This window comes from Aphidius gifuensis, linkage group LG5 (genome assembly GCF_014905175.1).
Source record: "Aphidius gifuensis isolate YNYX2018 linkage group LG5, ASM1490517v1, whole genome shotgun sequence".
Lineage (NCBI taxonomy): Eukaryota > Metazoa > Arthropoda > Insecta > Hymenoptera > Braconidae > Aphidius > Aphidius gifuensis.
In genome coordinates this window covers 12,758,657-12,770,621 of record NC_057792.1, presented here as the reverse complement: position 1 = coordinate 12,770,621, position 11,965 = coordinate 12,758,657, and the positions used below count along the sequence as shown (strand labels likewise).

The 11,965-nt window shown below is 30.2% G+C and overlaps 1 protein-coding gene and 1 long non-coding RNA gene across 13 annotated transcripts in view; one reads left to right on the top strand and one right to left on the bottom strand.

The window, feature by feature from the left end:
* Positions 1-3,577: 3,577 nt before the first annotated feature.
* LOC122857628 lies at positions 3,578-8,756 on the bottom strand. 2 transcript variants are annotated; one of them, XR_006374250.1, is made up of 3 exons: positions 8,430-8,756; positions 6,041-7,222; positions 3,578-5,969 (listed from the first exon to the last, which is right to left on the bottom strand). It is a non-coding gene; the product is annotated as an uncharacterized LOC122857628 (long non-coding RNA). The 2 variants fall into 2 exon arrangements; XR_006374251.1 differs by having other exon boundaries at positions 8,413-8,523.
* A 123-nt stretch (positions 8,757-8,879) lies between these two features.
* The window catches only part of LOC122857626 (RNA-binding protein Musashi homolog Rbp6), a 228,013-nt gene continuing 224,927 nt past the window's right edge, over positions 8,880-11,965 (top strand). For 5 of the 11 annotated variants that reach the window (XM_044159888.1, XM_044159884.1, XM_044159883.1 and 2 more), the window contains exons 1-2: positions 8,929-9,851; positions 11,053-11,093. In XM_044159888.1, the coding sequence (XP_044015823.1) occupies positions 9,787-9,851; positions 11,053-11,093 (106 nt within the window). In that variant the 5' untranslated portion in view covers positions 8,929-9,786. The other 6 variants (XM_044159877.1, XM_044159882.1, XM_044159887.1 and 3 more) reach the window with 6 other exon arrangements.

Genomic DNA, 11,965 nt, shown 5'->3' with positions numbered 1-11,965 from the left:
CATACTCATATTCTTACAAACATACTCACACTAATCATCACAACACACTTAAAATATGAAAATATCAATATATCGGCAACATGAAAATCAAACCTGTAATATCTTCAAAAGAACAACAACAACAAAAACATTATATGTAAATCTTAATAATAAACTATATATATATACTCAATACTATACTCACACACTCACAAAAATAGCTCTACACATACACTATACACTCTAATATGTAATAACTCAAAAATTTTGTTTGTCTCACACACATTCTCCATTCAAACTTTTGCTGGGACTTTTGCTGCCACTGCAGCGCTATAACACTTTACACACACTAACAAGACCCGCCCTACACTTACCTTACTCACACACATTCTTCATTCAACTTCTGCTGGCACTTTTGCTTGCAGTCTGCTTGCACCTATGCGCGCGCACACATCACAAAATAATATTTGAAAAAATAATATTATTATTCATATTATATAAATATACGTACATATATACATAATAATAACAATAAATAAATAATAAAAAATAATAATTATTAATAAAATTTATATATATATATGGGGCATTCTTAGTCAAATCACGGAGTCATCTGCCTGACCCCCTACGATTTTGATAAGATTATATATAAACTTATATTCATTTTGAAATAAAAAAATATGGCTGAAGCCCACCGGATCCGGCTTTCCTTACTCTTTCTCGATCCGAATCGGATCCAGATTGCCGGACTTTAATCGGATTTTATTTTTTTTTTCAAAGTTATCTCCGGGTTCAGTCAGGTTTGGCTAAGGCTAGCCGGATCCAGTTTTCCTTACTCTTTCCTGATCCAAATCGGATCCGGATTGCCGGACTTTAATCGGACTTTATTTTTTTATTCAAAGTTATCTCCGGGTTCAGTCAGGTTTGGCTAAGGCTAACCGGATCCGGTGTCCCTGATTTAAAACGGATCCAACTTATAAGTTTTTGAAAAAAAAAAAAAAAAATTAATTTTAGAATGTCATTTTATTTTTTGATAATATTAAATACATTGTTGCATATATATAGTATTAATCATATCAAGTTTTTTTATTGTAATTTTTTAAATAACTTTCTACGCCTGTAAAGGACTTTTGATTTCATCGATTCCATGTACGCCGCCGTGGTCAATTAGGATAGAGTTGCCGACTTTGAACAGAATAGCCCAGAGATCGATCCCCGCAAAATCCGGAATTTTAGTTTAATTTAGGTTGAATTGTCTAAGCTAGAATTATATTTAATAATGATTGTTAAAAAAAAATAATTAAAAAAAGCATATATTTTTTTTTTTAAATCAACATTTTTTTAAAACAAAATCCGGATCCGGTTTAAATATAAATTCGGATCCAGTTTGAGTATACATTCGGATTTAGTTTATGCATAAAATCGGATCCAGTTTGGATGTTATATCGGATCTGGTTTGGATGTAAAATCGGAGCTTGAGGGTGCCTTTCACTATAATAAAAAAGTTTTTCAAACCTTTATTCATTAGAAAAAAATCGGCAGGTTCAGAGCATCTTAATATATTCTTTTTATAATTGTAGGGCCTTTGAGTCTTTAGGTGCATTCGGTGGCTACCCTTTCCGTACGAACTTCGAATCCTAACAAAATACAATGAAAAATATGATCAAAGGCACGGTAGTGCCTCGCGTCGAGTAAGAAAAAAAAAAGTGGGGAAACGAAAATAACTACCGTGCTTATATATAAGCGACATAGAGCAAACCCCTCACCCTCCAAAATCTTCACGCTTTTATTAATTATAAGATAAAAAAATTCAGTAAGATAGAGAAATCTCTTTCTGAATTGATCCCATAAATCGATATCAAGCTTTTTAATAAAAAAAAATCGAAATTTTTAGATGTATACTTTTTCTTAAACAATAACATCAAATTAAAAAGTTTGCGTTTTTTGCTGACATTTCTTCAAAACTCCAGAGCAATCTTACAACTTTAGAAAAATTAAGATTTAGGTTTTCAAAGTCCAAATCAATATTGACAACATTATAAAACAAAATTCAGCAAGGTAATAGTAGATGATGTGAAAAAATCTTTATTTACATTAGTATCCAATATCGCATCGATGGTGCGCGCGCCATATATTGTTGGGTTAATATAGTTTATACTCAATAATGATGCTTTAAGCTATGTTTCCACTTGCAAGTATTTTCATATTATTTCAAAAGAAAAATCTGAGATATTTAAAAGGAAAAATTCAATCGATGTTTTATTATTATAGAATAAATAATAAATTGGTTCGTCAACGTATAAAAAAAATCTATTATAATTAAAACTTTCCAAATAGATGTGATATTATAACAAAAAAAAAAAACCGAGTTTTTTCGACAAAAAGAAGCGTCAAGTATTCGAAATCTTTTAGCTGTTCATTTTTTTTGTACAAAAAGATGTAGTACCAAAAAGTCAAGAATTAAATATATTTCAAATGCATATCAAGAGACTTGGTAGAGTCTCGCCTCAATTTTACCCGAGCGCGAGACCTTACCGTATAAGTATTTTAAGTCAGCGGTCTGTGACGGCACGATTTTTAATTTTTTTTATCTTTTTATGTTAGAAAAAAATTAAAAATACTTTCACTATATATATCAATGCCTCTCTTTCTAATAAGCCAACTCTCAATTTTTTCTACCGAATATTTAAAAAGATATACAACTCAATAAAAGCCAGATAACAAATCTTACTAAAAAATAAATTTTCAAATTGAAATGTCCACATTTCTTCGGATACGTCGCGCCATACCCCGCGCCTATCACTCCTCCTGAATTTTTCTCTTCATGCATATACGTGTGTTTATGTAGAGGTATGTGTTGGTTATCTTACCATTGATGGTACAACAGAATTTTTTTTTTTTTTTATTTTCCCTCAGCTACATTTAATATATATGTGTTTTAATTTTCGATTCATTTTATGCAAAAAGATTTGTAATTTTTTATATATAATTAATTAATAATTATATTACTTCATCATGCTCAAATTGAAATAGAAAATAAAGTACAAATATAATTTTCGTAAATTTATTTTCCCTCAGCTACATATAATATATATGTGTTTTAATTTTCGATTCATTTTATGCAAAAAGATTTGTAATTTTTTATATATAATTAATTAATAATTATATTACTTCATCATGCTCAAATTAAAATAGAAAATAAAGTACAAATATAATTTTCGTAAACTATTATTATGATTAAACAAAATGAGTGAAATAAAAACAAAACATAAATTTATGATTTATGTCCCCGAAAGCCTCAATTTCACATGAGCTGTTTATTAATTTATGATTACTTTATTAGGGAAAGGTTAAAGTAAATTTGGTATGAAGTTTAAATATGAAAACTTTTCACGATAACGCATGTCAATTATATCATAATAAAAAGCACCTAATTTTTTTTTTTTTTTTTTTTTATCCAGCAAATTATTCAACTTTGTACTTCAAAATTTTGCCATTTTTTTTTATATTTCACGTCTTTTGATTTATCGAGGTTGAATCAGGTTAGAAAAAACAGTACATAAAAAATTGATAAATTTATCATTTTTATGGTTTTTATTATCATTTTTATGTTCAATTCAATCAATACTATTGATCTTTTATCATAATATTAATTAATTAAGTCTTTTCGTGCATGTTTTATTTTTCGCCTCGTTGTAACCTCCCCTCAACCTCGTTCCGACGTCGAATAGTGTATATCTACATAGAATCGAGCTCAGTCTTCGACGTCAAAACGAGATTCAGTGTTGAATTTCGAGACTAATTTTAACCTGGGATGTATTCACCTAATAATTTTGATTTATTATGGCAAATAGAGCTTAGGACACTTCCATCAAATAAAGATTACAAATCAATCAATTTGGCTACATTATTTCTTTAGGTACATTTGCCAATAGCTTTCCTTTAATTTATTATAGCGAATATATCTAGGAAAAAGATGTAATCAGATAAATTAATTAGTAATCTTCAAGCAATTAGTAATTCCATAGCAATATTTGCCATAAAAAATTAAAATAATTGTGTAAAATGGCTGAAGAATTAACCTAGACTACAAATTAATTTATTTGTCTACATCCTTTCCTTAGCAACATTTGCCACTATCTTTCTAATTGATTATTTATGACAAATTAGTGATGCCGCGATAGGCGACAGAACTCGAGACGAGACGAGAGAGAGAGGTGATGAGAGACGATAAAATTCGAGACAAGAGACGAATTTTCTCTCGTCGCGAGAGACAAGACGAGACGAGACACCGATGTCGATATGCGAGAGAAAACTCGAGAGACAAATAATTTAGTTCTTGTTTTTATTTTTTTAGTTTTTATATATTTTCAATCTACTTATGACACATTTCTGACCCGTTTCATATTACTTGTTTTCAATAAGATTTTTTTTGGTTCAGTGATTTTTGTTTTTTTCCATCAATGTTGATTGTAATATGATTTATATGGCTTCTTGTTTTTTTGTAGTACAGTAGATAACATATATTTATTCTCCATATTATATTTGTTTTTCGCAGAAAAATTACTGAAATAACCAAATAATATCTAAGCATAAATAATTTGTATTAAAAAATTAAAAAAAAGTTTATGATAAATTCGAAGTAATAAATCTATTATTTATATATTGTAAAAAAAACTACTAAGAATAAATTGTTGACCGAGAGAAGACGAGACGAGACGAGAGATGAGAATATTCGAGACGAGAGACAATCTTTCAAACTCGAAACGAGACGAGAGAGAGCAGACTCTCGTCTCGCGGCATCACTATGGCAAATTTATCTAAGGAAAGGATGTAGCCAAATAAATTAATTTATAGTCTTGATTAATTCAAATCAATTATCTTAAAAAAACAACCATGAAAATTTTGAAAAAATTTATCGAACTAGATTATTATTTGGCATCCATTTGAGACCAAAAAATCAAAAAAGCAATAACGGGAAATATCTTTTAGTTTCAACTTTAATGAAATTATAAATAAACAAATTAAATGTGTGTTGTTTTTTTCAACTATCAATTCAAAAAAAAAAAATAATAATAATTTGTTAATTTGAATAATAAGATATAATTTAATTGTTACTTATAACTTAATTACATCAAAAATAAAATGCTACAATCTAAATTTCATCTTAGTTGGGGCGTATTTATCTAAAGTTAGCATAGAATACTGTGAATAAAAGTTTATAATGTAAATATTTTACTGAGATATCAATTGAGAAATTCGTCAAGTTGTCAGCACACTAGTAACCTTAGACGCAATATTCAAATGCAGGCCCGTTTCACCCCATGGTGAGGGACGTCACTCATCGTCCATTATGGCACTTCTACTATTCGTGGTTCTTTTTATATTTTATCGAGTTTTGCCAAGTTAAAGGGACCCAAAGCTAGATCATTTACTTAGCCACTTTACTTACTTTACTTTACTTAGCTATTTTACTCAGCTGCTAGATTTTTCCTTAGCTTTAATAAAAGCTAACCAATTCCCCGAATGAAAATTTTAGGTACGGAAGAAGTCTTAAAAAATAAGACTTAGAGTTTTGAAGTAAGAGCAATCCTGATGGTTGCCAAAATCAATACTTTTTCAGAGTTGTCTAAAAATCTTGGAAAAGTATGGCAAAATAAGACTTTTGGAAATTACCTCTAAAAGGCATGGAATTTCAAGACTTTTTTGGTACTTTTCAATATTCACAACATATCCAGACAAAAGTTGAATGCCTCGACAAAAAAATCTTTCGTTCGTATTTCAATAAAACTTTTTAAAAAATTCTAACGAGATTTTTTTTTTTAAATAATATAGAATCATGTGCGATTGCCACGCCACCTGGATCGAGGTCGAATTGACGTCGTTTAAGCTCAATCGTCGATCTCGATTTCTGATGTCAATTAGAGCACGTTTAGCGTAACGTTCGAACATACGTGCGATGTATCCAGTGCGATAATCCAGTATAACACCTGAAAATTGAAAAAAAAATTTTTGTTACTTATGTATTCCGTCGATTAGTATTGGAGTCCAATAGGTTTACCTTTTAAACACAAGTAAAATGGTGTGGTATTCATGGCCAGTTTCTCAGAAGTTCTTCTTTGCGCGACGAATTTGATGGCAACTCTTTCAGAAACAAATAACTTCAGCATACTGACTAATGATAGAGAAATTCCATTGTTCTTTCTATCAACATACTGCATTGAGACTCGATGCTCCAGAAATTAAAAATATTGAGATTACCGTTCGATATGAAATTCATTAATTTAAAAATTTAACTGAAAAAAAAAAATATTAGCGTGGTATATGATAGTGTAGTTACAACATTCAACCTTAAAATTTTCCACTCAAGTATTTGCAAAAAAAGTTTACAAAAAAATTAATCAAAGAAAATTAAGATTCAATAAAATATTTCTATTAAAATTTTACTCACTTCATCTTTTTATCTTTAAATGAAAATAAATATTTTTTTTATGTCATCTTGTTGATTGTAAATAAAATAAAATAAATAATATTATTCACTGACTGCTGTAAATAGAGTATAACCAGTGCTTATACCCAGTCTACTGTAAATAGAGTGGGTATAAGCAGAGTGAAGCTACAGGGTTTTATTGGTCCAAATTTTTGTGCTCGCCGTATAGAGTTGGTATAAGAGATTTCCGTCACTTCTGAGGTAAAAATCATCTATGGCTTCACTCTGCTTATACCCACTCTAACTGTAAATTTACTCGAGTGCCCTCTAGGGCACTAAAATAAAACAAATATGTAGTAGTAATTTTTACCTATTTATTAGCTATTTTATGGGCAATATTTTAGATAAAAAATAGTCATCATGATACTAGTTACAGAAGAGGACGAAAATAGAATAAATCGAATCGTTGACTCTACAGTTACCTACTTGTGTTAGAAACAAAAGTGTTCCTATTTTAGATGGCTGTTTATTTTATTAGCTGTTATTTGTCTACTTATATTGTATCCACTTTGTAGCCTTTGAAATTAGCTATAACGAATGGATCGAAACTTATTTGAATCTCACAGAATTCTACCGGGGATACATAACCAAATTATCACACTATTGAAAAAATATGAAATTTAGCAACCACGAAAACTCGCTACAATACAAGAAATCTTGTATTCACAAATCGGAATTTAAGTCAATCTGATTTCAAATTCGATCCAGATCAGGCAACCTAGTCCGGAACGCATCAGGAAACCTCCTCAAAAACTGAAAAAAAAAATATTATAAAATATGTTAAGTATTAATTGTTATATAACGTTATACATATAATGTTAATTCTTGTGAACTCAATAATTCTTGTATCAAATCGAAATAATTTTTTTATTCAAGTCAATACATTTTTTATCAAGTTGATAATCTTCTTTCATACCTTCAAGCATTAATTTTCTATGAGAATATTTACTATTTTGAAGCAACTTTTTTCGTAAAGCCGTGTATAGTAATTTACAGATGAATTAAAATCAATGTCTACTTTTCATGTTATTTATAATTGAAAAGTAATTCATAAACTTTATTGCTATAGAAATAAATTTAAAAAATATGAATGAACAATTCATACTTTTAAAAGTGAGATTCAAATATTTGTTCACATGAAGTTTTGTTTTACGTCCGGATATTGAATTGTGCGAGACTCGAGGTTGCATGCAGTAGTTACGTCATCAGCTTGGCGGTTATGTAAATACCTGGTCACTGCGAGTTGAGCCATGTGTGATTTTGTGCGGGAGCATAGGAGATAAGACTATAGCCGAGCTCAAAAAGCTCGTGTTACAACTTACAAGCTGACTTAGTGATAAGAAAATAATATATTTCAATAAAATCAAATACATTGTTTACATTTTTATTTATCTCTTTACAAGTTAATAAGCAGTTTTTATTATCTGTGATAAAATTCCATATCTTTATATTATTTAAAGTTGTCATTTTTTTCAAAATTATTGATTGTCTTTGTTTTATTATGCTGGAAAAATTATTTGATATGATTTCCCCAGATCTAAAATTAAAGTTATAATATGGCCCATCTAAATATTAAGTTATGTTAACCACATCATTAAACATTATTGAAACTTATTGAGTTAATAAATAATGCTCTCAATAGAGAATCAAGTATACTCTATATGTTTATAAAAGATAAGCTTCATATAACTACACCTAGTTTTTCTAAGAAACTGCAACCACTTAATGATATAGGCCACCCTTACTTTACTATGCTATTCACTTATTGATATGCCCTGTCAGTCACAGTGGAACTTAATTCCCTAAGTAGTGCAATGACCAACATATAGTCATACATGACCTATGATAATTTTTAATAATAAAAGAGCGATACAGACATGCATAAAAAGAGGCTTCACCATCGCAATCACTTTTGCCACTACCATTGCGATAGATATACTAACATTCCTTATCTTCTTACCCCTCCCTATGCCGTTTTCTTGTCGGGCACATGTATTTGATCACGTAGACTTTATGCAGCTTTATGTACATATTTTTCAGTTAATGCTGCTACCAGCGCTTTTATCCGATGTTGCTTCAAGCTTTCACTTATAGCATATATCTTTGTCTTTTATAGCACATATATGTTTACTTCGGGCTATACCAGTCTATGTGTAGAAAACGCTGACTGAGCCTATGTTGCGCAAGCGTCTGTTTTTACCCACAGTTGCTCTATTTCGTTATTCGTTGTTACTGCCATCGAACCCAGCAGCATTCAGCCACTGTATTGTCAAAAGTAAGAGTAGTACTGGCAAAATCACCACCAAAAGTTTTAGCAGCGGCAACATCGGTGATGGTAGCGACGAAGCCGCCCGATAATGTTTCGTTATTCCCCACTCTCATTGTTTGATGCCTTTTTACACCGCACTACTGCACCAACGTTGTCATCCTTTCCAAGCCTTTTTCCCGCTGCCCCGCACAGTAAGCGCAGTGTCGCGTCAAACCTCTAACTGAGTACGTCGGACGTCTGAGTACTGGTCGCCGCCCGTCATCAGTCGCCGTACCGCGCAGCCACGTAATCTCTTACCTTATTAGTTTTTAGTAGTCGTTAGTAGGACATCCAATGGTTACGACTTAATATTAAACTACCCACATTTGAATAACATATATTTATATTCATACACACATACACACACAACTATCTCGTGCTACGAAATAAAAGAAAAAACTAAACAGATTCTCCACGCGTGTATTTGTCATTTGAAAAAAAAGTTATGTCACATTGTAAAAGCTAACCTTCCTAAGTCTATTAATCCTCCGATATTACTGTCATTACAAAAAAGTATATTTTCCTTGTCACCGTAGACAGGGAGAGGATAACTGTCTGAAGGATTAACGTTGCGTACACGCGGCCCTTCCACCCTCTCTCGCGATTATATAGACAACCGCGCGCACGTCGTGCCGTGCTTGACTGCAACCTCCAAAAAATCATGAACAGTTGTGCATTGAAAAAAAGCTTTTGATGTTATCTTGAAAATAATTGGAAAAAAAAAACAGTAGTCAGGGAGAACAGTTAGAAGAACGGAGTGACAACTTCTAAAAGCACGTTCTCGAGTTATATTTATTGTAATATATTTACAGTGTGAACTCTATTATATATATTACGAATTCATCTATGGAAAGTCTTTCTTTATAGTGTATAGGTATATTTATATCTAAGCACTGATGATATTAATATTATAAATAAAGATTTAACCTCGTGTGGCTTGTTTGCATATAAGAGATAAAAAAAAAAAAGTATTAATATATCTAGAGAAGACTTGAAGAAGCCAATTAACATGGAGCCACAGGGTCAAGAGATTGTTGCCAGTGGATCGATGGCAGAGGTCCCCAACGATCCAGGGTACGAATTGATCAATTGGCTTTTCTTAATATGAAAACAAGAAACCAATACAATTTCTGCTCTATTTTTTATTTTTTTTTTACATTGCTGTTTTCTGGATGAAAATAATGAAGAAATAAAAAATCATATAAGTAAATGCAGAAATGTATTTCCGTTGTATTGAAAAATGAAGAAAGCTGTGTAGTGTAGTTATAGCCGGCAAATGTCATGCTACCGAGCCAATCCGACATGCCACCCTGTATACTTGACCTACCTCGTTTTGGTCAAAGAATCACGACTAAGTTTGTTACATTATACATATAACTTTGAAGTGTTGTGATAAAAATAATGAGACGCATGCGTAGTCAAATTGTACACATCGTTTTTATCATTGTGATTTAATCTTTAATTATTCAGTAAACGACGGTTATTAATAATATTTAAATTCTTTGAAAAAATAATAATGAAAATAAATTACGTCGTGAATGTGTTTTTATGAGTTTTCTAAATTATTCATGTTATTTGTACATTTTTGTTTTTTTTTTTATTTCACGAATTGTCATCTGTAATTTGAAGAGTTATGTTACTTCAGTACGAGTTTTTTCTTTTCTAAAAAAAAATTTTTTCATATCTAACTTAGCTTGTCAACATATAATGCCATTTACGCCATAAACCTTTAAGATCACGTGTTTTTCTAAATTTAACTTTTTAGTACTGAGGAATGCCATATATATCTTTTTCTTATACTCAGCCATTGATTTCTTTATTGTTTTCGTTTATTCAAACCATTGATTAATCAATGAAACGTAGATTTTCCGAATGCTAAGTATTTGGCCACTTGAAAAATGAGAAATTTGTCAAAAGTGAACTTTTTAACTTTGGTAGGGTGGCAATTATCGAATGGTTTCAAGTGTTGATTGAATCATAAAAGTTAACGTTTTAATAATAGTATCTAATATCTGACATTTGGAAAAAAAATTTAACCAGTCGTTGTCTTGTTGGGTGATCACACTTTGTGTCGAGAAACAGAGGGGGTGTACATATAATTTAGCATTTCAACTAAAAGTTATGTTTTGCAATTTTTTTTTTTTTTTATAGAATATTAAAGAATTTAAATCTTCTGATTTCTCGATTCAGTGGAATTATAAACAACGGCTGGTCAACTCCTTTTTGTTTGACGATGGAAGAGAATTTATGAAGATCGTCTTTCTTTTGATTCTAGGAAAATGTTCATCGGTGGTCTATCATGGCAGACGAGTCCAGGTAAGCACTTGAAAAAAATGTTTATTTCAATTTGAATATACACTGAGAAAAAAAACTTCTGACATTTAGAAATAAACTTCTTGGCAAGAAAATTTTTGAAAAAAGAAATAATTTTTTTTTATATAAATTATAATTGTTTTGTAAGAAGAAAGAAAAAATTCTTGAAATAATCGAAATTTTATTATTTCATACAGATGGCGTTTTGTGTCAAACGATAGATCATTTTCGTCAAGGAAAAAACTTCTAAAAAGTATCCCCACCACGCCTTGACACTAACACTACTACGTTCCCTATAATAGACTACATTCTTGTTTCGAACGGCAGGGGGTATTTTTTAAGGAATAAACTTCTAAAGTTATGCCACAATATGTTTGACTCGAATAGTAAATGTTTGATAGAAAATTTTTATCGTTTTTTTTTAAATGAAGTACCATTTGTTTTAATTAATAAATTATTTAATTCAAATGATAATAAGCTAATGTAGGAAGTAGTACTTGGCTTTCAAATAAAAAATTTGACATTTCTTACAAACAATTTAAAGTTACAAACAATTAAATTATTGTTTAATACAAATCAATTTTAGTTTAATTTAAATAATTAAAAGTTTAATAAATTTGGAAATAATTAAAAAAAAAATTATTGAAAAAGAAATTTCATTTTTTATTAATTTTTTTTTCTGTCATTTATATTTATTCATCATTAATTTTTGTTTGTCGAGAAGGGTCTAATTATTTATTTATAGTTTTTTTCATTTATTTATTCCTAAAAATCTACCTAAATACTAAACTAAACCTAAATTGCCGTAACCGGGATTCGAAACCTAGACCCTCGAGTAGGGAAGCGGACGTCTTAACCGCTGCGCCACGTCATCG